This window comes from Diabrotica virgifera, chromosome 6, assembly GCF_917563875.1.
Source record: "Diabrotica virgifera virgifera chromosome 6, PGI_DIABVI_V3a".
Lineage (NCBI taxonomy): Eukaryota > Metazoa > Arthropoda > Insecta > Coleoptera > Chrysomelidae > Diabrotica > Diabrotica virgifera.
This window is the reverse complement of record NC_065448.1, coordinates 105,033,955-105,060,974: the sequence shown is the minus strand read 5'-3', so window position 1 is coordinate 105,060,974 and position 27,020 is coordinate 105,033,955. Positions and strand designations below refer to the sequence as shown.

At 31.5% G+C, this 27,020-nt stretch overlaps 2 protein-coding genes across 3 annotated transcripts in view; one reads left to right on the top strand and one right to left on the bottom strand.

The window, feature by feature from the left end:
* Positions 1 to 27,020, bottom strand: part of LOC114330435 (leukocyte tyrosine kinase receptor) — a 366,482-nt gene that overhangs the window by 175,805 nt on the left and 163,657 nt on the right. The gene's annotated exons all lie outside the window — the stretch shown is intronic.
* On the top strand, positions 15,489 to 26,007 carry LOC114330436 (inactive peptidyl-prolyl cis-trans isomerase shutdown). Its single transcript, XM_028279777.2, has 2 exons — positions 15,489 to 15,669; positions 22,505 to 26,007. The coding sequence occupies exons 1-2, from the start codon at positions 15,638 to 15,640 to the stop codon at positions 23,580 to 23,582; spliced, it is 1,110 nt and encodes a 369-aa protein (XP_028135578.1). The 5' UTR covers positions 15,489 to 15,637; the 3' UTR covers positions 23,583 to 26,007.

The window sequence follows — 27,020 nt, the reverse complement described above, 5'->3', positions numbered from 1 at the left end:
TATTTGCGAAAAACTGTCTAAAAAGGTGTTTTTTTTTTGTTGAAAAATGAACATATTCACTCGCAAATAACTCAAAAAGTATTAATTTAGTGAAAAAACTCGATAGAACAAAAATTACCTACTTAGAATTAATCAGTTATCCATTATTTTGAATGTATGTTTTTTTACCCCCGAAGGGGTGGCACTCATACCCAGGGCAAAATCACATATCGACACAATATCCCTTTTTTTCTTTGGCATATATTGAATATTAGTGAGCAGTTGTTGCGAAATGTAAAAAAAAAGAAAAATGATCTTTTTTACATTGTCGTAATTTATTTTTGGAGTAACTACTTCCCAAAACAACATAAATATCTGTAAATTTGTTTTAAGTAAATGGTCGATATAAAGGGGCCTACTTCTTATGGCCACCTAGGGCCCCATGATGCCTTAAACCGTCACTGTGCTGACGTATGTAAGTAAATTTATTGGTAATTTCTCAGACATAACATATCCGATATCCACTACGTCAATTACTTAAAAAAAATGAATTCATTTGGGAAAATGAACATGAAATTTCTTTTGAAAAATTAAGACAAGTTCTAATTAATAAACCTGTATTACAATTTTATGATATCGTTGATTGACCCATATATCAATATTTCAATCAAGGATGATATTGAATTAGAGACAGTAGTTTCAGCTTCAGTAGACGCATTGCAAAACGGGTAAGGTGCTGTGCTTCTTTTGTTTACTTCAATCATCAACTAGTCTAATTATTAAAAGAGGCTGCTTTCATATTTATCCTTTATTTCCTAGGATTATATTGGATTATTACAAAAATCATAGAGAAATAAAAACAAGGAATAAAAACAAGAAATAAAACAAGCAATAAAAACAAGAAAGAAAACAAGAAATAAAAACAATCTTGTTTTTATTTCTCTATGTTGTAGAATGAATATTATGTATAAATAAACGCTAAAAACAAAAATTTATTTATTATTTGTTTTCCAAGCTAGGCTGTCATCTGTCAATAATAGTGGTCTAGTCCGATTAAGGACATTAAGGAATTAAGCTTGAAATGAACGAAGCTTAAAACGAATAATTTCACCAGAGTATGTGAAATGTCAAGTATATGAGTTGGGGCTCTCGATGAAGTGACTGTATACGAGTTGGAGCGTATAGGACATGCGCGTGACGTTTGACAAGTTCAAGGTTTTAGGTGAATTGGACGGCGCCCGATTTTTACATGGGCTGTTAGGCTGCTGAGGAGAAGCAAATTTGAAAGGTTTGTTCCAACACGACCGAGAACCGTCACGAAACGATAACGCTTCTGCGCAGTAAACAAAATCCGTTCCAACAAAAATATGATCGTCATCGGATCGTCCTTCCCACTGTTCCAACAAGAATTGTGATCTTTCGGTGACGGTTTCGTGATGATCATTTCAGTAATCGGGCAAATGCATAATGTGCTGGTTGGACTGACTTGCGCACTAGGATTTAATTCTTTAAAGTTTTTGAGCCTTTGATCGACTAAAAGCACACAAGCTGTCACCAACAAAAATGACGAATATATGATTACCGTCATGGGACGATAACTGGGCGATACAATTACGAACATGCGCACAACAAACGGTACAAGTAGTTTCGTGACGGTTTCTGGACCGTCCAAAAGTTCATGTTGGAACAAACCTGAAATCAGATTATCTGCCATCTGCCCTGTCGACATGATTCCGAATACCAACGTAGAAATACGATCATGGCCTATGGGTCCGCGTACGGAACGAAAGCTAGAAATGCAGCATGCATAGGGTTACCATAATTTATTAAGGCCAAATCCGGACAGGGGTAGTCCTTGCCTTTTGACAAGTTAGTATTTATAGTAGTGTTCGCGCAGTACAAATCGAGCATACCCAGAGTAAGTTCGGGATTAGTTTCCAATGCGCAGGCGTCAACGTAAACTTATCCTGGACATGCTCAGGATTTTTCGCTCCGCGAACAATTTTCGGATTCGCAATGTAATGACGGGTTGCATACATTAAGGTTAGAGAAGGAAGCTTTTTGTTGTCTCTTTCTTATTTCGAAATAACGCTGTGTCTAGGTACACGCTAACGTGTACGCAATTAAAAAAGTTAGGTACACGCGAATTAAACTTCATTAAGCCAGTGACGTCATTATTTAGCGTGCGCAGTGACTTTATATTTTGGTACACGCTATTTTGATATGTTTGGTGTTTGTTGTTTGTTTGATAAAAAATATTTTTATTAAGGGAAGGGGAAGGGAAGCAAAACTATTCAGATATTTCAAACTTAATTGTAATAAAACAATATGCATGTATATAAAAGTATATTATATTCAGGTTAGCAAAATAAATATTACTTAACACGATATATACAAAATACTGTTAAAATAATTATACCAGTTTATATTGGTGTTTATTTTTGCTGTGGTGTTTATTTTTATTTATACAGGGAGTTGCACTTGTTACGATTTTAATAGAAAATTGGTTATAACTTTGTAAATACCCTGTATAACATAATAAACCTTTATATTTTTGTGATGTGGAAGTTAAGAAGATTTCAAACATAAAATAAAATATAGGGTGTTCCATTTAAAAAACATAACTTTGGTCTGCCACTATATTATCCAACTCCGCTGTAACATTCTAACTAATTTTAGTAATTTTGTAATATGAAGCTTAAAGTTTGCTAAACATTTTGTTACTAACTTTTATTGCTATCTATTACGCTAGCGGATCTACTGAGTTTTATCACACTAACCAATTGCCCCGTATATTTTATCTTATTACTTCTGCTACCCTTAAATTAAGGGCCTTAATCACGAATTTTTGTCTCTTATCTTTTTCATACTGTTTTAAAATGTTGTTAAACTAATTAAAAGAACTAAATAATTGTCCACACTCCATAGTTAATTAAAAAAAAACACTAAACAAGTAAAAAAATAAGGAAACTCTTTATAAATCAATATAAACATAGGCGATTATGTGTAAACATAACGCGATTAGACAAATTCTAACCACACTCTGACACTCACAATACTTACAGATACTTTACCACAGCATACACGCGGCTCAAATTAGCGTGTACCAAAAAACCCAGTCATAGTACACGCTAAATAATGACGTCACTGACTTAATGACGTTTAAGCGTGTACCTAACTTTTTTATTTGCGTACACGTTAGCGTGTACCTAGACACAGCGTCGAAATAAATGTCAAAAAAAATGCAAATGCAACAAATTTGTATGTCAACAAAGAGAAACAGAAAAAGAAAAGAGAATAAAGGCAACAGGCAAAGGATTAACTTTCTATTCAATAATTCAATGCCTTTCTTAGAAGGTAGAAATTTGATAGTCTTTCTTTATTATTTCCACAATATAATGTGGTTATTTCCACTCTGAAATCCAGCTTACATTTTTGTAGAGTAAAAGATTGTTGATATGTAGATATAAAAATTACCTTTAACTTCATGAGGGTTGAACATTATCTGAAGGAAGGAATAATTTAGTAAAACAATCATTTTCAATTTTGATATCTATGTATTGAATTTAATGGGTTGTGGCATTGTATTATGGTTTATTACACCACAAAAATAATGAAATATAACAAGACACAAGAAATAGTTTCAGAATAAGTTTGATGTATTGTTTATGTTTTATTATATTCAATAAGAGACTAATTTAACTCATAAATTAAACTGAAAAATAAACCACAAGAATATGTAGGTACTTATAAGTTCATTTAGATAGAAGAAATTAAGTAAAAACAGACTACAATTTATTGTAATACATACTACCGTAATAGATAATTATCGAATATCGAATGAAAATAATACTTGAAAAGGTACCTACTTATTTATAAACATACGAAATGGAAAACATTGACAAAAACAACAAAAAAGCTTTAATATAAAAAATATTAAAATTTGTTTGAAGAATATTTAAATGACACAACACTTTACATAATTTCAAAACTTTAAAAACCAGAATCTACATCTACAAGTTGTTTAACAAAACAATATTTTAGGTTAAGAATTGGAAGGAGTAAGAAAGAAATTCTTCCCAAATATTTTGTGCGCCTGTGCGAACTTAAAATCCGAAACAAAATCCTCGAACGTCGAGAGCGTACCCCGGGCATGTTCAGGATCTTTTTTCTGTACTGCGCGAACACCGAATTAAAAATCCGGAGGGTGTTCAGAGGGAAAGATTTGGACTCCGCGAACGCCCAATTTTGTAATGCGCAGGCGTTCTCCCTCTGGGTATACCCAGGACGTACTGCGCGATCAAAGCTAGTATTCAGGGCTGCTTTATCCATTAGGCAATATAGGCAGTTGCCTAGGGCGGCAAATTATGAGAGGGCGGCAAAAATACTGTACAAAAAATATTCGTATATTAAAATTAAAATCGAATAACATTTAAGTACATCACATCCATCAATGGAATATAAGTGGGCATTCATTTCTAGAAAACAAATTACATTTTCTTAACACTACTCATTCAAAAAGGCCAGAAGTCGTAAATTTAGGGATTATTGAGCCGTCGACAGCACCGCAAAAGCGGCGGGCGCACTGTTCTATAATTTTTTCAAACTGAATCCTTTTGGGTTATTCGTGATTGAAAATTTGTCATTTTCATTGAGAAATGTCGCCTTTTTGGACGTTTTTTTGTGAATACCTTAAAAATTATGCATCTAACGAAAAAAACTATATATAAAACATTTTTGTAGCTTATGAAAAATCAAAGAGATTCGTTCCTTCATCAGTCTTCTAGTGATAACATAAAAAGAGATATGGTAGGTGAAAAGAAATTTTTTTTGTGCATGCTCAAATGGGTGTGTTCAACTTAATAATAGACAAATGGTCGGTTTTAAGGGTATAATGCTATCAATATCTTTTGTAAGTACTGCCTGAAAAGACCTTTAAAACGACCGCACTGTTAAATTTCGATTACATTCAAACTAAGCGAGAAATGGTGCAACAAAAAAGGATGACTAATTTATTTTAAGATAAAATGCGAAGTATATATATTTTAACCCCTCATCCACCAGATTTAAATGCATCGTTTTGCTTCTACAATACCTTTTACTATAGCGTTATTTCTATGTTATACAAGTTGGACGGGTTTAAAATGTATGGTTTTTGTAAAAAAATAAGATCAAACATAGAGAGCATTTTTAAATTTTTTAAAAATTTTCCTTTTTCTCCATGTAACTCGAAAATGATAATGGGATACAGTAATGAAAGAAAAATAAAATTGTTATCTAAAAGAAAACCTACATTTTTGTAAGGTATTTTTTACGTATCTCTATCACTTTCGAATTACATGGAGAAAAAGGAAGATTTTTAAGAAAATTTAAAAATGCGCTCTATAATTTGATCTTATTCTTTTCAAAAACCATTTATTTTAAAACCGTCCAACTTTTTGAATATAGAAATAACACTATAGTAGAAGGTAGTCTAAAAGAAAAACGATGCATTTAATTTCTGGTGGATGAGGGGTTAAATATACTTTTCATTTTTCCTTAAAATACTTAGTCATAAGTTCTTTTGCACCATATCTAGCTTAGTTTGAATGTAACCGACATTTAACAGTTCTCGTTTTAAAGGTCTTTTCAAGCACTACACAAGGCATTCGTAGCATTATACCCCTAAAATCGACAATTTCTTTGTTATTTTAAGTTGAATACACCGATTTGAGCAGGCACCAAAAAAATCTTTTTTCATATACCATCTCTTTTTTTTTATTAAAACTAGAAGATTTATGAAAAAATGAATCTTTCTGATTTTTCATAACCTACAAAAATGTTTTACATAGTTTTTTTCGTTAGATGCACAATTTTGATGGTATTCCCAAAAAAACAGCCTCCGAAAAATGTCATTTTTCAATGAAAATGGCAAATTTTTAACCACGAATAACTCAAAAAGTATTCAGTTTTCAAAAAAATTTATAAAACAGTTATTGCTTAGAATTAGGTTCTCTGGCCACTTCCGGTGTTAGTTTGATAAAAAAAATTTCACCCCCGAGAACGGGTGGGAACCACCCCTAAGTTAAAAGCGTCATAGGATATAGCGTAGACTTTGTTTCTTGAGCTATTCCCTACTTACAGTGAAAATATCAAGTAAATTGATGCAGTAGGATAGAATTCGGAGCCAAATACCCTCACTGACTGCACTAATAGATACCTACATCATTCATACATGAACGCATTCACTTAAAGTTTCATTTGGATACCACAATAAAATCACCAATCACCAATAATTGACATATCTAAATATTTAAAGAAGAGTGGATTGAAAGATATTTTCCCTAATTTTGATATTGCTTTGCGCATTTATTTGCGCCTCCCAGTTGACAACCAACGTGTCCGCTGAAAGGTCATTTTCGAAAATGTCAAGAATTTAAAATAGTCATCAAAATAATTTCCGATCAAGTATGACGCAAGAACGTCTTAAAAATTTGTCGATTTTGTCCATAAAAAGTGACGTAACAAAGGCGATAAATTATGGCGACATTATAGATGATTTTTCCAAAGAAAAATCAAGAAAGAAATCTGATGTGATCGAACTGGAATGACAATTTTTATGTATACTCATTTAAATAAAAAAATCTGCTTGCAATTTTTTTTTCGCAAAAATGGTACATGCTTGAAGGGCGGCTACTAGAAAATTGCCTAGGGCGTCAATTGACCTAAACGCGGCCCTGTTAATATTATCAGCACAAAGGCAAACTACTTTTGAATCAATAGAGTACTTTTTAATACATTTTCAAACATGTTCTACTAAAAGATCAGATGTTTCACCCGGAAGTTTATCAAAAAATAAAAGTTTCACGTTGACCGTTGACACCTTCATTTTGCTTAAAATAACGAAAACATACCGGAGACAGTTTGATTGCGTTTCTGTTTAATCTATCAATTATAACCGTAATAAAATTTGCATCTTTGAAGTCTTCGAGTAATTTGTTAAATATGTTTTTTTAATATTTTTTTTAGTAAAGAAAAAATCCGGACATTTCTCATATCCGGACGCCAATCCGGACATGTCTTTCAAATCCGGACTGTCCGGATGAAATCCGGACTGTCCGGATGAAATCCGGACGTATGGTAACCCTAAGCATGCATCGCTGCTTTTAGAGTATTTCATTGCTTTGTTATTTACTGTATGACAAAAATAGAGTAAAATACGTTTGTCTTTTCTTATTACTTACTGGTTGTATTACATAATTAAATATTCTCGTATGCAACTTAAAATCCTGCTTCTGCTTATATGTGTTTGTTCATTTTTTTTTTAAATAATCTCAGTTACTCAGTTGGTATGGCATGGTATTACCTACGGAAACCAAGGGAAGCAATGCTTCCCTTGCTTCCATGAACCGCACGCCCCTGTTTTTTGGCATATATATCATGCTAGTGACGTCATCCGTTTGGGCGTGATGCCGTAATCGACGATTCTTTAAATGAGAATATGGGTCGTGTGCTAGCTCAGTTGAAAGGTAAGTCAATTCACTATTCAATACTAATATAAACATTAACATAATTATTTTATAAAATACATTTATTAAAATCATATAAAAAAAATTAAAAATAAAATTTAACAAAATATAAGTACCTATTCATTAAATGAAATTAAATAAAATTATTTAAATTTAATAAAATTACAATATATACAATTAAATACAAAACGTTAAATAAAATAAATCGAATCGGATCAAATCGAAACTAATTGAATTGAATAGAATAGAATCGAATCTATACTTAAGAAGTAGGTATTCACTTCTGTCGGCGCTCCACAAAAGTACTACGCTCTTTTTTTTAATTAAATTAATGGCCACAAAAAGAAGAATGTGTGTAATGTATTTAATTAAAGATACTTACATTTTACTGCTGCCAGAAGAGAGATAAGAAATGTTTATTTACAAATAAAAATTGCTTTTTGCTTAAAAGCTGCCACGTACCTCAGCCTCTTGGCACACATGACAGTGTGAAATATTTAATTTAAGTGAAAAACGAAGGCAATGTTTATTTGTCAAATAAACATTTTATTTCTGTTTTCTGACAGTAGGTAATAATTAAAATGTATGTATTTTGAATTAAATAAATTACGCACATTTTGAACACCCTGTATAAATAATTATGTTAATGTTTACATTACTGAATAAAGAATTGAATTACCTTTCAAATGAGCTTGCACACGACCCCTAATTATTCTAATTAAAAAATCATCGATTGCGTGATTACGCCCAGACAGGGCTGCTTTATCGATTAGGCAATATATGCAGCTGCCTAGGGCGGCAAATTGTGAGAGGGCGGCACAGGGGCTTGAAATTTTGATTGAGGGGGGGGGGCAATCATTATATAATATACAATGCATTAATTAAATGATGTAATGATGAAAACTGAAAGTATTTTTTTGTAAATTTTAGTCATTTTTAGTTTCAGGGAAGGGGGCAACTGCCTCCCCTAATCCTATCAAATGACGCCCCTGGGGCGGCAAAAATACTGTACAAAAAAATATTTGTATTTAAAAATTAAAATCGAATAACAAATATGTATATTCATCATTCATCCATCAATGAAATAGAAGTGGGCGTTCGTTTCTAAATAAAAGAAATTGCATTCATATCAAAAATAAAACAAACATAGCATTCTGTTATCTTAAACCTAACACTATTCATCCAAAAAAACGGAAGTCATAAATTTGTGATTATTGGGCCGCCAGAAGCTCCGCAAAGACGGTGAATTGACTGATCACATCAATATTGCACATATTGTAGAAACTAAAGATTACCAGTAGAAAATCGAGTTACGAGTTGGGATTTTTAAACTGAATTATTACAAGGAGATAATATTCGTGTCGTCGCACTGATATAATACTCCAGCCAGGGAAATAAGCAAGAAATAGACCATGTTCGGGACAATGAAATTAATATCAAGGTAGCTGACTACTTTTTAGTTATTGTGGACTTGACCTATAGGATGAAAACCATCATGTTTCCTGCCTAGAGTTCGTGTTTTTTAATTATTAACAATTTGGTGCAATCAACGCGATTTTTTCCATTTTTTGCACTCAATTAAAAAGCTAAATAGTTGACATAAAATTACAAAATTTATTTTTTTAGAACATTGAAAACCTTCAAAATGACGATTTTTGAAAGTCAAAAAGTTAATTTGTAGCTTCGTAAACTGCAAAATAACTGAAAATCGTTATTTATTAATAAGTTTTCCTAAAACTAACTTAGAACTGTAGTGTTTCGCTTTACTCAAAGTTGGTTATTGGGGTACATAACAAACTCCCAAAATTTGAGACCGATCCATTCCAGGCAACCAAGTGACGTCATATAACGTCGAGGAAACGTCAGCTTTGGTTGAATATATACACGTGTTTGAACATTACGTCATATAGACGTCTTTTGTAGGTGATTTTAAATACGTAAGATTAGTGACGTTAAAATACGTTTAAAAAATGTTTTCATTTCAGACAGCCAAGTCTGCCGTCACAAAATTGGGAGGAGCTTAAAAAGCTTGTTTGTATTAACTCCAAACAATTTCGTTTATAACGTTGTTCATAAGAAATTTCTCATTTATTGTTTACGTGGTTTGTGTCGTGTGATAAAATAATACTTTTTATTTAGATACCTTAGTTGGAGAAACGTGTTAATTAAGAGATTTTTATTCGTTTTTGCTCAGTGAGTTAGTTTCAGTAATTCTTCTTGTCAACTATTTGAGGTTATGTTTATTTGTGTTTGATGTTTATTTTCTGTTAATGAACTAATTATGTGTTATCGTGTTAAATTAAATTAATTTTTAGCCTACATTTTCATGTTACCTATTTTTATACTATTTTGAAACATCTGAAAGAGGTCACTTTTTGAAAGTATTAAAGACTTGATTTTACCGACGGCGACGTGTAAAAGTCATCATCTTTTTGACGTTTGAAAATCGTCACAATCTCGACGTGAAAAAACGTAGGTACAATAACGTTTTAAAATCGTCACAATTGTGACGTCAAATCGATGAGACAAATACACGTGATTTTCAACGTCAGTACTACGTCATAGAAACACGTCAATTGGTCATTTTTATGACGTGCTATCTACGTTATAAAAACGTCGATTGGTTGCCTGGGAATTAGTTTAAAAGTTAGGTATTCTATTTATTTATCCCAGAGACTTTTGTTTTGCAATACCAAATGACAGAAAATAATGAAGATAGGACAATTCTGCGTATGCCAAATGAAACTAGAAAAGTGATCCTATCAAAATGTATTAAGAAAAGATAAAAATTATCTTATATAGTAAAAAATACTAGTTTATAAATATTTACAATAACTTTAAAAATTTTGTCTGTAGAAAACATCTTCTTACATAGGTACTCGGAAAGATGATATTTTACTCGAATTTTTAAAAATGTAGTTCAAATGATGATTAGTCATAGTAAGTGAAGGGGAAGCTTCTGCGTTGATTGCACTAAATTGTTAATAATTAAAAAACGAACGCGAACTCTAGGCAGGAAACATGTACGTTTTCATCCTATAGGTCAACAATTAAGTCAGCTACCTGGCGGGAGCCGAAAAATGCATGAGTTCAAAAACTAAAAAAGCAACTTAAAACTACTACCATTTTCTATATCTTGGGATCTACTCAATGAATTTTGATATTTCTTCTTTTAATTTGTATGTACTTTTGTGTAAATTACAAATATGCAATTTGTCTAGACATTTAATAATTAATAAACAGTCTAATTTTTTATATAATTTTTGAAAAAAATAATATTTTCTCAAAAATCCATTTTTTGTAATGATACTATCATTATTAATCATAGAAAAAGTTAAGGTATATTTTAATGAATAAATTATGTTCAATAAATTATTATTTAATAAAAATAATTTATTAAAATATACTTTAACTTTTTCTATGATCATTAATAATATGATAGAATTGATTCAAAAAATGACATAACCCAGACATCCAAAGTGAAAGTTATCCTCGAACACCAAATTGTTCTATATCGTCCATATAATGTTCAGAAAAAAGGTACACTTTTTGAGCGTCGGGTTTGAGGGGGAGAGGGGGAGAGGGGGAGAGTAGAAGTCGGTAAATTCGTAGTTTTTTACGTTTTTCGTCAATATTTCTAAAACTATGAGGTTTAGCATGAACAACATTTTATACAAAAATATTCTACAATAAATTTGAAATAAAAAATGTTCTATACATAATCCTTCTAAAATGAACGATTCCAAAGTTACGGAGGTAGTATAGTATAATTGGTCCAAAAAAAAAGGCCTAACCTAGACATCCAACGTAAAAGTTTTCCTCCAACACCAAATTGTTCTATATGATCCACATATTGTTCAGTAAAAAGTTACACCATTTTGAGCTTCCGGTTTGGGGGGGAGATGGGGGAGAAGTCGGTAAATTAGTTATTTCTTTACGTTTTTCGTCAATATTTCTAAAACTATGTTTAAGCGTAGACAATGTTACATACAAAAACGTTCTACATAAAATTTAAAACAAAAATGGTCTTATCCTTAATTGTTATAAAATCAACGGCTTCAGAGTTACAGAGGGTGAAATGTGGAGGTTTTCGATACTTTTTATATTTTTTGGGCAATTGAAGATGATTTTGGGTGGTGAGGTTGACGTTTAATTCTTCAAGTGATTATCACTAACATACCATCGGCCACTGAAATAGCAAATCCTGTTAAAGAAAATTTATTTCAATCAGTAAAAATATTATAAATTGCTCAAAAAATATAAAAAGTATCGAAAACCTCCACTTTTCACCCTCCGTAACTGTGGAATCGTTGATTTTATAACAATTCTGTATAGGACCTTTTTTGTTTTAAATTTAATGTAGAACATTTTTGTATAGAACATTAAAGCATATTTTTAGAAATATTGACGAAAAACATAAAAAAACTACTAATTTACCGATTTCTCCTCTATTTACCCCCCAAACGGGACGCTCAAAATGGTGTAACTTTTTACTGAATAATATTTGGACCATATAGAACAATTTGGTGTTGGAGGAAAACTTTTACTTTTAATGTCTGGGTTAGGCCTTTTTTGGACCAATTATACTATACTACCTCCATAACTTTGGAGCCGTTCATTTTAGACGGATTATGCAGAGGACCTTTTTTGTTTCAAATTTAATGTAGAACATTTTTGTAAAGAAGGTTGTTCATGCTAAACCGCATAGTTTTAGAAATATTGACGAAAAACTTAAAAAACCACGAATTTACCGATTTCTCCCCCCTCTTCCCCCCAAACCCGACGCTCAAAATGGTGTGACTTTTTTCTGAACATTATGTAGACCATATAGAACAATTTGGTGCTGGAGGATAACTTTCACTTTGGATGTCTGGGTTTGGATCTAGTTATACCATACTATAATGATATGATTAAGAAAATAGGTATTTGGAAAAAAATAATTTTTTCAAGAAATGTTTAAACAAAGTAGACCCTTTATTAATTAATACATTTATAATAAAATTGCATAAATGTAATGTATGTAGAAATTACATACAAATTAAATTGTTAATAATTAAAAAAACGGACGTGAACTCTAGACGGGACACGGGTAGGTTTTCTTCCTATAGGTCTACAATAATTAAAAAAGTAGTCAGCTACCTGAATATTTCAGTTGTTATGAAAATGATGTAACAGTGTGAAATAGCTTGAGTGAAATAACAGTTAAAACATAACGGCTACTGCTATCGCAACACATTCCTATCTTATACTAGTGCAAATTGCAAATTATACATAATCATAATTTTTCATTTTTATGTAAAACATTCTGTGTTTATTTTCACCGGTCAAAAGTGAATTCATACCATACTGTGATCAGCGTGATTTTTGTTCTTCTCACTTGTGTAAAATATTATTTTTTATAAATTCTATGTTTCTCATTTTAATACATTTCCAAACAATACATTTCTTATTTAAGGGACCGTTCAAGTATTACGTAACGCTGGTTGGGAGGGGGGTCAAAAATCTTCAAAAATTGCGTTACGTGGGGGGGAGGGGGGTAAAAAATCTTCAAAAATCGTGTTACATAATACTTTAATACTTGAGCGCTCCCTAAATAAAAAATTCTGCTTGCATTTTTTTTTTCGCAAAAATGGTACATGTTTGAAGGGCGGCTACTAGAGAATTTCCTAGGGCGGCAATTGACCTAAACGCGGCCCTGCGCCCAGACGGATGACGTCGCTAGTATGATATCATACTTTATCATGCCAATAAATCATACTTTAAAAATAAAAATCGACCTGTTTCAGGATTTATCTCCAAAATTGCCATAATATACGTCACGAAATAATGAGTTTATTCCATTTGGCTTTGACACTGACACACTATACAGGGTTATTGATTAGTAGAATAAAGCTCAATAGCTCCGCTATAGTAATAGATAGCAATAAAAGTTAATAACAAAAATTTTAGCCAAATTTGAGCTTCACATTACAAAATTAGTTAGAATGTTACAGGGTGTTCGATAACACAGTGGCAGACCTAACTTATGTTTTTTTTTAAATGGAACACCCTATATTTTATTTTATATTCGAAATCCTGTTAACTTCTCCATCACAAAAATATAAAGGTTTGTAATGTTATACAGGGTATTTACAAAGTTATAACCAATTTTGTATGAAAATCGTAACAAGTTCAACTCCCTGTATAAATAAAAATAAACACAACAGCAATGGTTTATTAATGCCATATTTTTTATTTATTGTCAAATTTTTTAAGAATTATTGATATTACTAATTTTCTTTATATCAAATACAGGGTGAGTCAAAACGCAAGTACATTAATTATTTTCTCAGTACTGTTAAATGGAACACCCTGTATTTTATATCATTATTGAAAAGTAACATTAACGTACTTTAATTTTTGTATAACATTCCCTATGCCCAAATTTATTAGTTTTCGAGATATTTTCATTTTTCAGAGCAAATTATTTTAGGTGTTTAAATTTATCTAAATTTTAAAGTATCTAAGCCATGACTGAATTGACAATTGAAGATTACCGATTATCAATCCGGTAATCAATGTAACACTGTAGCAAATAAAGAAATAAAAATAATTTATTAGTAATACATTTTACAAACAAAAACACAACCACTACATGCAACATTTTTGAAACAATTAAAAACTATATTTTTATGTAAATGCAACAAATAAACAAAGAAAATTAGTAATAAATTTTACAAAAAAACACACAAACACAAATACAATATTTTGTGAAGACAATTAAACACTACTTTTGTATGTAAATGTAACAATGTAACGAATAAAGAACGAAACATAATTTATCAGTAATACATTTTGCAAAAAAACATGTTTGAAAAAATTAGAAGCTACTTTTAATAAAACATTTTTAATATTTAATTACATAAGGTGTTCAAAATTATCTCCTAACACATTTATGTACGCCTAAAAACGATCATTGAATGAGCTAGGTACTTACTCTACGGAGCATTGTAAATTAACACATCAAAATACACTTTGTATTCTATTTTTCATCTCATCCCTTGTTGTTGGAGGTATTTTATAAACTTCATTATTAACGTAACGTAATCCCAAAAAAATCAGTCCAGTTTATTAAATTCTGGTGATTTGAGTGGCCACGCTACTGGTCCATTGAAAAATGAAAATATCTCGAAAACTAATAAATTTAGACATAGGGAATGTTATCTAAAAATTAAAGTACGGTAATGGTACTTTTCAATAGTGATATAAAATACAGGGTGTTCCATTTAAAATTACTGAGAAAATAATGTACTTGCGTTTTGACTCACCCTGTATTTGATATAAAGAAAATTAGCAATATCGACCATTCTTGAATATTTTGACAATACGTTAAAAAACATGGCATTAATAAACCATTGTTGTTTTGCTTATTTTTATTTATACAGGGAGTTGAACTTGTTACGATTGTCAGATAAAGGTTATAACTTTGTAAATACCCTGTATAACATATCAAACCTTTATATTTTTGTGATGGAGAAGTTAACAGGATTTCGAATTTAAAATAAAATATAGGGTGTTCCATTTAAAAAACATAAGTTTGGTTTGCCACTGTGTTATCGAACACCCTGTAACATTCTAACTAATTTTGTAATGTGAAGCTCAAAGGTGGCTAAAATTTTTGTTATTAACTTTTATTGCTATCTATTACTATTGAGCTTTACCCTACTAATCAATCACCCTGTATACAGACAATGTAATTATTTTACCGCTTCAGGATATTGAACGGGGTTTTATATAATAAATCTGACATTATTATTCACATATTGACCAAAATTTTCCAAACAAATTAAGGTTACAATATTTGCTTTCCACTACATTGAAACATCATATAAAATGGACACCTCCCAACAATTGCAGCACCACCTATTAGGTATAAGCCGAAATAGTTTCATTGCGTTACAGGAAATTATTTCATAGCGCATAGCAGCGCTCATGTCACGTCACAAGTCAGAGTCAGAAGTCAACAGTCAACCTTCAAATCAATAAAGCCAGAAAATTTTGTTTTTTGTTTTTAGTTTTTACTATTTCGATTTGATTTGAATGCATGTGTTTATCTAGTGCTGCAAAATAAATTTTATCAGAAGTACTAACGATATTGATTATTGATCACCATGTCTATTATAAAGGAACCAGTGAATTTGAAGTAAGTTTCATTGGTAATACATGAGTGTTGTTTCTAGAAATTTTATAAAGTAGCCTTTTAACCCAACTCATTTCCAATTTAAAATAATCATAATACCACCACAATAGGTTTTCATGTAGTGGCGGAATGAAGAATGTTTTCAGTTTTCTTGTATGATAGCGATAGCTAGCTATCACATTTATAATAAAAGTTATTTGTCTTAACCTAAACTCAAACTAACCAATCAAATTATTTTCAACATAGATAAACCAGAACTGCTAGAATTGATTTTCCTAAGTTTATGTTAAAACTAAGGGACCTGTGAATTAGCCATTTATATTAATTTATTACTAATTGAGCCCATCAGAATCAAAACCTGCTAAATCCTAAATTTTTTGTTTTCCCTTTTTTTTACAGTTTCAAAATTTAAGTGTATTAATCTACAGGCATAAGGTTTCGGCTCAAAACCTTCTAAATCCTATTCAAAATACCACTGAAATGTTAACGTATAATCAAACCCTGCTATGTCCATAGTTTTATAAACAATAAAATACAGTAGAACCCTGATTATCGGTGCGCGGATTATCTGTGCTGCGGATTATCCGTGCTATGATTTTTCATTCCTCAAATTGAATTTTTGACATTTTACTGAAATAGTGTCGCAGTGAATCATTTGAAGGAAACACTACAAGTCGTGAGGTAGACCCATAATGCAACATCGACAGCAAAAGTGCTCTAGGAAATCATTCTCTCTTCATTCACTTTTGTCACCTACCACTGAAGATTACACCGAATGTCTGAGGTTTAGTGTGGGCTAGAGAGAGACACTACTCAGCTATACTCTTAACAAATGCTTCCAAAATGTCAATAAGTAGTGTAAAATGCAAAGAAATATTTTAACGATTGAACAAACACTAGGGATTTTAAATAGAAGTGATAAAAAGGGTGAATGTGTCGCATCATTAGCACGATTTATAAAGTTGGCAGCAAAAAAGCAAGCAAAGTTCAGTTTGACTCTAAAAACAATCATTGAAAGAATCAACTTTTCAACAACTCGAGGAAATACTTTAGATAGATAGATAGATAAATTTATTGATCTTTTTGTATCATTTACATGACAAGACAAGTCACAAACATGGTATACTTGTAGAACAATAAGTAGGTTATTAAAAAATACTACACTAAAGTAAACTAAAGTTATCTTATTAAAAACAATAATGATAACAAACATTTAGTAGAGAACAAGATTACGAGACTGATAAAATATTGTTAAAAGTATAAAAATATCGGAATCAGTTGCTAGCTATTGTTCCAGCCAATGAATTCGTCTAGATAATAAAAACAATGTTCAGTTAAAAACAACTTTAACCTGGTTTTGAACTTGTTAAAATGCAATATTTCTTTTATTGAATTTGGTAGCAAATTAAAAAATTGTCCTCCAGCATACATTGGAGACTTTTTTAGTTGAAATAGGTTGAATTTGTTTAGGTGGATATCACTTTTATTTCTCGTGTGGTAATTATGGACATCACTATTTATTTGAAACTTATTCTTATTAAGAAAAGTGTAGGTTAATAGTTTGAAAAGATAGATGCATGTGCAGGTCATAATATTATTCTTTTTAAATGTATCTCTACAAGATTCGTTGTAATCTAAGTTAAAAATTAGGCGAATGAATCGCTTTTGAAGGACGAATATTCCCCCAATTTCTGTATCTCTGCCCCACACAATTATATTGCAGCTGATGGCAGAGTATACAAATGCATAGTACAAGTTAAGTAGGTAAGATTGATAAAAATTTGATTTCAAACTATTGAGAGCAAAGTAGAGTTTATTTAGTTTTTTACAGAGAGTTAATTTGATGATTAAAATTAATTTGGAATCTAATTCCATTCCAAGGAATTTAGTGTGTTCGACAGTCTCAAATTTGCATTTATTTAATGTTAAGGTTATAATATTGTCACCTTCCTTAAGTGGAGATGTGAATTGGATAAAAATGGTCTTATTTTCATTGATATGCCACCATATCATATGATTGATTTATTTGACACCAATGAATGAATTCATTCATGGTTATTTGTATTTTCTTATGCAACTCGTCTAAACCATAGACATAGTTTATATCCAAGTGGTTTCTGCAGAATAGATCAGAGATCGCAATAGCCAACCAAGCAGATTTTCATAATCACTTCAAAATCAAAGAAATATTCAAACTGGTTCATCCGAAAATGAGAGTCAAGACAAAGAACAAGAATCTTCGGAACTTTTCGATATTTTGAAGTAGATACTTGCACAGAGTACATCAGAAGATTAAAAAAATTAAAGACTTTTATCACTGGCCAAAGTGTGTAACTTACACTTCTTTCAAAAATGTACAAATTTCTGAAGATGTAAGGGCATGCAGAAAAATTACTCTATACCAAATTAGTGTGCCATTTTATGACATTTATTGATGCCACTTTGATTAAGAAATGCAGGATACCTTTTGGGAAATTTACATTTTTATTGTTTTTTTAGTCTCCTGAAAATTAAAAAAAAGGAACAGCAGGTTTTGATTTCATAGGCATCAAATGGTTTATTATTTTCATATACCAACCCACACTCATTTTTAATCCTTATTTCTGTCTCAGGTTTGTAGCAATTAAGTTGTTATATGTACCTACTCTATTTGCTATCGGGAAATATTTTCAGCCCAGTTCCATTGAATCATAAATATCCTTCTACTAGTATCCACAATAATGCATCAGTTTTTCTTCATTGTGTGTGCGATATTTTAAATGAGGATAATTTGCAACATTGGTTTACCCATTGGCTCTTGTGCAACTCTTCAGCTTGTCACACACAGAGCTATACTGTAATATATATTATATCTCATATATTATAGAAATATAGCTCACTATAGTATACTCCCCTCGACAATTGGTGGGAAAATTTACATGGAATATATGGAAGATTTACATGGAACATATCCCTTCTAAGACCAACAGGACTGTAATTTAGTCCAGACAAATTAATATATTTTTTTGCCAACAGAAGTGAGATGTTTTAACCAAATAATATTTCAAATATGATATGCAAAATCATTTTGAATTCGGTTCTGCTAATGAACTTGCTTTTTTTTGTCATTAAAGTAGACAAAACATTAAATTTCATTCATTAAATCATTTTCATCCAGTTATCCTCTAATTATTTTAACTGTACTAATACCCCTCCACTAATTCTGAATGATTAATGGGTTGTGAAAGCATTTTATCTGTAGAGGCTTCTGGAATATCTTAAACATATCGAATTTCATGAGTGAGCCTGCATATATGGAAGCAAAATTTTTATATGTGCTGTATATTATAGTATATCTCCAGTATGCCAGGTCAAGCGATATTTTATATGGTGCTACTATAATAATATGGTCTACCTGTGCCTATCTATTAAACCTATTGTGCAAAATAAGCTAATTTTGTGGCTTATTCCTAATTAAAATAGTAAACTGATATGGCAAAGTAATAATTTATAAAATTAAAATAATTTATGTATAATAAATAATTCTTCTGATTTATGCGTTTTAGTCACTTTGTAAAGATTTTTTTGCTGGCACTGTATACCTACCTGTGTGGCTAAACACCATAACCTTTTCTCAGAAGGGTTTGCACACAATAATGAAAATCTTTACAAAGTGAATAAAACACATAAATCAGAAGAATTATTATTTTAATTTTACAAATTAATATGGTGTCATGTCAATTTATTATATTAATTGGGAATAAGCCACACATTGGCTTATTCCCAACTAAAATAGTAAATATAGGTATAACAAAAGATTATTTTTTGTAAAATTAAGATAATTCTTCTTATTTATGTGTTTATGTAATTTGTATTAGGACCTAATTATGTGTTTTCCCGATATACTCCTCGCCACTATCAATACTTCGTTTTGGTAGACTGAATAGTGGGGAGGAGTATTTTAATTGGAATTAATTATTTAAGGATTAAATTTTTAAGGGATCATTTTTATTTAGGGATTAATAACCCACATTCTTTAATGTAGATTTGGATTGCTTATGCAAAAATAAGTAACTTGTATTCGAGACATTTTTTCGAATTGTGGATAGCTATAATCGGAAAAAACTGTTTTATCCTGATACCCTAGGTAAATTATAGAAACAGTCTAATATCTCGAGAAATAAATTTTCAAATGAAAAACCAACAAACATAAATATTTTTGAAACACCTATCTAATAACACTAAACATGACCCCCCACTCCATCCCATGGAGGTGAGGTGGGGGTAACTTTAAAATCTTAAATAGGAACCCCCGATTTTTATTGCAGATTTGAATACCTCATAAAAAAGTAAGTAACATTTTTTATTTGAGACATTTTTTAGATCTGGTGATAGATGGCGCTAATAAATTGTATTTTTCCAATTTCAGCGCCATCTATCAACATTTCTAAAAAATGTCTCGAATAAATGTTCCTTTTTTTTCATGAGAAATCCAAATTTACAATAAAAAACGGGGGTTCCTATTTCAGATTTTAAAGTGCGATAGGCTTTTGAAAAATATCAAACACATGTTTTTTGGTTTTTCATTTGGAAGTGTATTTCTCGAGATATTAGACCGCAAATAAAAGTTACTTATCTTTACGTAAGGAATCCAAATGTGCAATAAAAAAATGGGGATTCTTATTTAAGATTTTAAAGTTACCCTACATCCCACCTCCAGGGGGTGTAGTGAGGGGGCCGTGGGGGGCCAACACATATTTTTCAATTTTTCGATGGGATGTTCATATCGTGAAATATTCGACCGTCCCGCTACTTTTGGGACCCCCTATAATATATGACTGGTTTATTACTGAAATACCTTTTGTTTTTGCCTTTTTCATTTTTGAGCAAATTTCATTTCGCTAATATCTTGATAAGTACCTAATCACTGCAAGCCCTCAGAACTGTCTGGAATTCTGTGTCATCAGCACATTATATTATTAAACTATTAATGTGTTTGTTATTTTTATGCCATCTTCTGAACGTTCAAGAATGCTCTGGGATATAATCTCAGAGTATAGGTTTGTAATTATCGTAGAGTTCCATACATGTCCTTATTGTACTTCACATTTAATTGGTACATCTTTTGTTTGGATGCTTTTATCCATGCTGTGGCTACCTGGTGTGGCTACCTAGATGTACTGAATGATTCTTAGATCTTGAAAGTATGTATAAACCTTTTCTTTATAGAATATTTTGTTCTGTTTGATTCATTTTAATTTCTATGCAATAATTTATTACTCTTTTTATTTCCTCCTCTTTAATTAAATTTCTTGAATATACCAGTTTAGGTATGTAAAGCTTTTGCTATTAATGCTTTTCTAATGCATTATAAAAGTTAATATTGTGTTGTTAAACTAGTTCAATATTCTTTACTGTACCTCATCGTAACATAATATCTTATATTTACTTACATTTAAGTATGGATTTACAGAACAGTTGTAGGCGTTCACATGGTGGTTGCCAAATGTATGTAGACTCTACTTCCCCTCCTCTTATTCTACTGGTGTCTCGTATGCCGCATCAGTTTCTGAATTAAGAATGTTGCTCTCGACCCTCAACTTTACCCATCAAGATGACAGTTATGTGATTATACTTGATATTTTGTAGAATATGACCCAAGTATGAAACCTTTCGTGGCTTAATGAAAACTAACCATTCACTTTAGACATTAGCTCTTCTTAGGACCTATTTGTTACCTCATGGAATTCTGTGTAGCTTTCTTAGACACCACGTTTTGAAAGCCTCCACACAATTCAGAGATGTCAATTCAGGTGACCAGGTCTCACTTCTGTACATCAGGATGGGCCATATGTAGCATTTCAATACCCAGATTCTAAAAGTTAAAGGAACTTCATGGCAAAGGGGATATCTATCAAATTAATGAAGGCGTTTGTAGTTAATTCTTTCAACATACAGTTTTTGTCTCTTCTTTTTCTTTTAATTTTTCCACTAAATATTTTGTATTCTTCTATTTAGTACTTCTTTATTCCATGATATTTAGAATTTTTTCTGTGATCCAACTTTTCTTTGCTTGTCTCCTTTTTTGACCTAGAACATTTTGTGAAGCATTATTTGTTTTGGTTTTAATGTCTTCCCATAGTTGTTTTATGTCGTCTTCCTCGTGTTTACTTATAATAGAGTGAAGTTTTCTAATACCGTTTGTAGTTTCTCACCGATAAACCAAATTGAAAAATGCTGATATTGTCTTGAATATCGCATACTGGCGCTGTTTCACAACAATAGTGCATCTATTTTCTCATTATGTATAACTGCAGTATTTTTTGCTAGTTTGACAAAGTATGTACAGTTAGTACGTCAAAAAATGAATATACTGATATTATGCTCAACCTACCAATAGCCAAATACCACCAAACTAGTTTTGTTCTAAAGAGCGAAAGCAAAGGAACTTCATTATAGTTGTAACTGTGAGTTTTGTTTATTTATTAAATTAGCAAAAATGTGATTTTTGTTGATCAGTTTAGGTATGACCCACAATTATTATTTTGCCTTTATGATATATGAGGCTATGCGTGCAACAAGGATGAACTCCAGTGGCGAGTTAATGGCAAGTTCGCCCTTGTTGAATGTATATCCTCATATTACACAGATATGCCTGATGTTATATACTATATACAGTTAGTTGTATTGCAAGCATGCTAATTTGTCTTCATTCAAGTAGCCATAATTAATCAGTATAATATGAAAATAAAAATAATTTGAATTACTAACTGATAAAAACATTTAGTTTCACTTTTCCAAAATTTTTCATTAATTTATTAATAAATTTTCGTGTATTGATTGCATTTTATAATTTCAGGGCCTTAATGGAAGGTGGGTATGAATTTACCGTCAATAATGATGATGAAGTTATACAACAAGACGATCCTGAAGAGGAACGTGAATATAAGAATAATTTATTAAAATTCATGAACATGCAAGTAGCAGGAGATTTTCAGGACGAAGATTCCTATGTTCAAGGTCAGCCATTTGAAGTCATATCCTCTAAAATGAAGAATCTGACGAATGATGGAGCAGTTAAGAAGAAAGTGATTCGAGAAGGATATGGAGCGAAACCACAGGATTCGGAAATGGTGCGTGTGCAATACAATGCCTATATAGAATACAATGCAGAACCTTTTGATTCTACTTATGCCAGAAATAGACCTCATCAGTTTCTTATAAACTGTGGTGAGGTCATTGTTGGGTTAGATATAGCTGTGCAAAGTATGCAAGTGAGTGAAAAATCCCAATTTTTAATCCAACCAATGTTTGCGTATGGTGCCCTTGGTTGTCTTCAAAGAGTTCCACCAGACACTGAGGTTTTATTTGAGATAGAACTGGTAGAAATTGTAAATATAGGGGCTGCGAAAAGATTTGAAGCATTACCAAAAGAAGAACAAAATAATTTCTTATTTGTTTACGAGTATTGTTTGGCATTATGTGCTAAAGGTAAAGATATATATTCAAGAAACATTAAAGGTGCTATAAGGGAGTACAACATGGCTGTATCAAAATTAGAAATGTGTCAATTAGACACTTATGAAGATCAAGTCAAACAACAGGAATTATTGTTAAAGTTATACTCTAATTTACTGGTGGCTTGTACTAAAACTGAAGAATATAAAAAAGCATGCATTAATTTTAACAAAATCAATGAATTGGTGAAAGGAACTGATCTAAAAATTTCTGCTAAAATGTATTACAACAGTGCTAAATGCCTAAGAATGTTGGGAGATTACCATTTAGCCAAAAGAAGATTAAATGAAGCACTAAAATTAGAACCCAAAAATAAAGAAATTTTGCAGGAACTAGTTGAGTTGGAACATACGATTAAACAATACAAAGAAAAAGAATCTCTAGTTGCCAAAGCTTTTATATCTGGACAAAAAGCATAAATGCTAACAATTATGAATTTTTGACGAATATTATATATTCTACCTTTTTTTATTTTGTTAAAATATTAATGTCTCAGTGGCGGCTCTAGAAAATTTAACTGGGGTAGGCAAATTACCGGGGGGTGTGGAAGTTTTTATAATTATTCAGCTGGAAATCACTTTTTAGCGAATTTTTGATTAGAAAATGGTTTCATGACAAGAAAAAAAGGTCTCATGGCAAGACTTTTGAGGTCCCAGAAACCCAAAAATAATAGACGTATATATTAATATATTATGTCCGTAAACATGATAACTTCTGAACAAAATATATTTTTATAAATAATTAACCAGAGTATTATGCAGCTGCTGCATTTTCGTTTTGCAAAGAAATTGAGAATGTTTATACATTTTTAATTCATTTACTCTTTTGAGTATTAAGGAATCTTTCTTGTTGGAGCTTTACCATGCTGAGTAGATGAGTTGTGAATTATTTAAAATTCTCTCATCTTAATTTTCTCGGCACCTGTATGACTTATAAATTGTAAAAGTCTCAGGAGGTGTAACCAAAGAAAGTATTCCACCTGTTGTCAATCTGGTGGTACGGAGGCGATATTTATTGTCGTTTTCTGCGCTGCTTCGATTGATAACTTAGTTTGTTTTCCGGTAGATGGCCCTAGTTCATCCGTGACATTTCTTTCTTTGCAATTCGGGAAGGCCCTAAGCTATGGTAAATGGTTAAAGCGGAGAGAAGAGGATATGGGTTTACTGATGAGGGGAAAAGATCTCCGAAACCGGTATAGACTCTTCCTGCACTCTCCGCTTTAACCAGAGTATTATGCAGCTGCTGCATTTTCGTTTTGCAAAGAAATTGAGAATGTTTATACATTTTTAAAATATATTTTACTTAAAACTATAAATTTAAGCTAATTTTACTTAACTAGAAATTTTACTTAACGATTTAAGTTATCTGAGAATTCTTACTAGTAGAAATGGGATGTAAATGTAAATAAGACACTACTACAATAGTCTTATGTGAGATACCGTTTTATGTTGAAAATGTTTGAACATTTTTAGAGTCCATCTTAGACAAAACTGTAATCTTCTCCCTTTTTTACTTGCAAATTCGTCAACTACCGCCTCTGAGTTGCTCAACAGCTTGTAACTTAATTGTTTTTCAATGGAAATTTTAATACGCCCCATAGTTGAGATACTTCTTTCGGCTGAAGCTGAACTTACTGGCATTACTCGAACAACTGAAACTATCTCCTTCGGTTCTGTATATGACATAAGAATCACAAATGTCTGTGTAGAGATAGATCATGTTTGTTTTTACACTTAGAAAACATAGATTTCCCTAGGTCACATTGCGTTTTCAGCTTGGTACAAAATGTTTAATCCTTCCCCCAAAGTTTAGCAAGGAACACAGCATTTCTGAATCTAAAAAGCTATTTGAGTTTGGATCATAAGATAAAATCCAAGTTAGCAAACTTGAGTTTTCTGAAAAACGCCTTTGCCCTTCACTTAGAATATTGTCAGTTATACTAAAGAGTTCAAAGTTTAATAGAATATTCTGAGAAACGTCAAAACGTGACATATCTTGTCACTATGTAGGTCCCTTTTAACGTCTTTGATCCCCCATTTGATGTAAAGTTGATGCAGCTTGGAAAGCATAAATAGCTTCTAAAATACCGATAGCATCACCAACTGATTGAACATTTTTTAATTGCATCAACAAAAACCAAGTTGAGTCTGTGAGGAATGCAAATATGGACAAGGGTTTTTGTCATTCCTCTTATTTTCGCTTGCGCGCCTCTGAACTCTCCTGACATTACGGAAGCTTCGTCATAAGACTGGCTGACACAACAGTAAATGTCAAGCCCAATGTTGTGTAAATAATCTACGATTTTATTAGACAGATATGATGCATCGAGCTTGGAAAGTTACACGAAACCAAGTAATCGTTCACTTAAGCCTGATTTAGAACATATCGGCAACAAATAATCATATGTTCTCTTTGGACTTCGTCCCGTGCTTCATCAAGCTGTAGCATTTGCTTCCATTTTGTATTTCGTCTACCAATATTTCTTACAATAATGTTAGAAGCTGAAACGCATAATATACGTTTGTCTGTAGCGTAGTAGTTTTATATTAGCATTTGCTTCCATTTTGTATTTCGTCTACAATATTTCTTACAATAATGTTAGAAGCTGAAACGCATAATATACGTTTGTCTGTAGCGTAGTAGTTTTATATTTACTTATAGAAAATCGTATGTGTTATTAGTTTACCATTTAAATATAGTACGTCTACTGTAAAACATAAGATTAAAATATCAATTAATGAAATGAAACTAAAACATTTTACCCATATTATGCCTAGCCGCTAGAGCCGCCATCGATTAATGTTAGTTTATATTCTTCTATAATAAAGAAATATTGAAAATTTTTATCATTATTTATCTACCCAATTATAACTTCCAATATTTAAGCCTCAAATTGTTTCTAAAATTAGCTTTCTGCTTTTAAAATTTACTTTCATTGCATTGCCAAAAAATACCAAGTAGGTTCAAAAGAATGCCAAGGTCATTGAACAGTAAGTTTAATGAGTCACCCTCAAAACAGTCCATAAGGTCATACATCAAATTCAAACAAGATACAAACTAAGTTCTTAATCCAGTAGTACAGAAAACGACAATAAATATCGTTCTCACACCACTAGATTGACAACAGATGGAAACTCTCAGGTTACTACCTCCGCCACTTTCAAAAATTATAAGTTATACGGGTGCCGAGACGAACATTAAGATGAGGGAATTTTAAATAATTCACGTCCCATTTGCTCAGCGTGGTAAAGTTCCAACGAGAAGGTTTCCTAAGTACTCCGGTATTCCAACTCTTACAATTGTAAAAATACAGTTTTCTGTTATATTGTATGAATGTGATACTTTAAAAAACTAGGGTTCTTAATGATAATCTATAATATAATTATTGATAGCCGATTTAAAATTTGAGTTCTAAATATTTTTGCAGATCAAACCAGCACGGAAGAAGCATGACAAAAACCAGTAGCACGTGTCACGCCCATAAAAAACAATTAACACATGTGTTAGCACTCAGAGCTTAGCTGTTATGAACTTGAACTCGTCTTTGAATGATCCATACCATCAACATATAATTATAGCACGAGGAACATTAATAATACGAACAATAGAAATGTGGTACTTAAGGAGAAAGACAGAGCGGACTATTCGCTTAATCCTTTTGAAGATTCAGGTAGTGTGTACTCTCCTAGTTCAGATGGGAGTAATTCCAGTTTGGAAGTTTCACAAGAAAATGAAAGAAGTTGTAATACTTCCAGTTTGGAAGTTTCACAAGAAAATGAAACAAGTCCTAATAATTCCAGTTTCGAAGTTTCCGAGAAAATGAAACAAGTCCTAATACCGATGACCATAATAAAGAA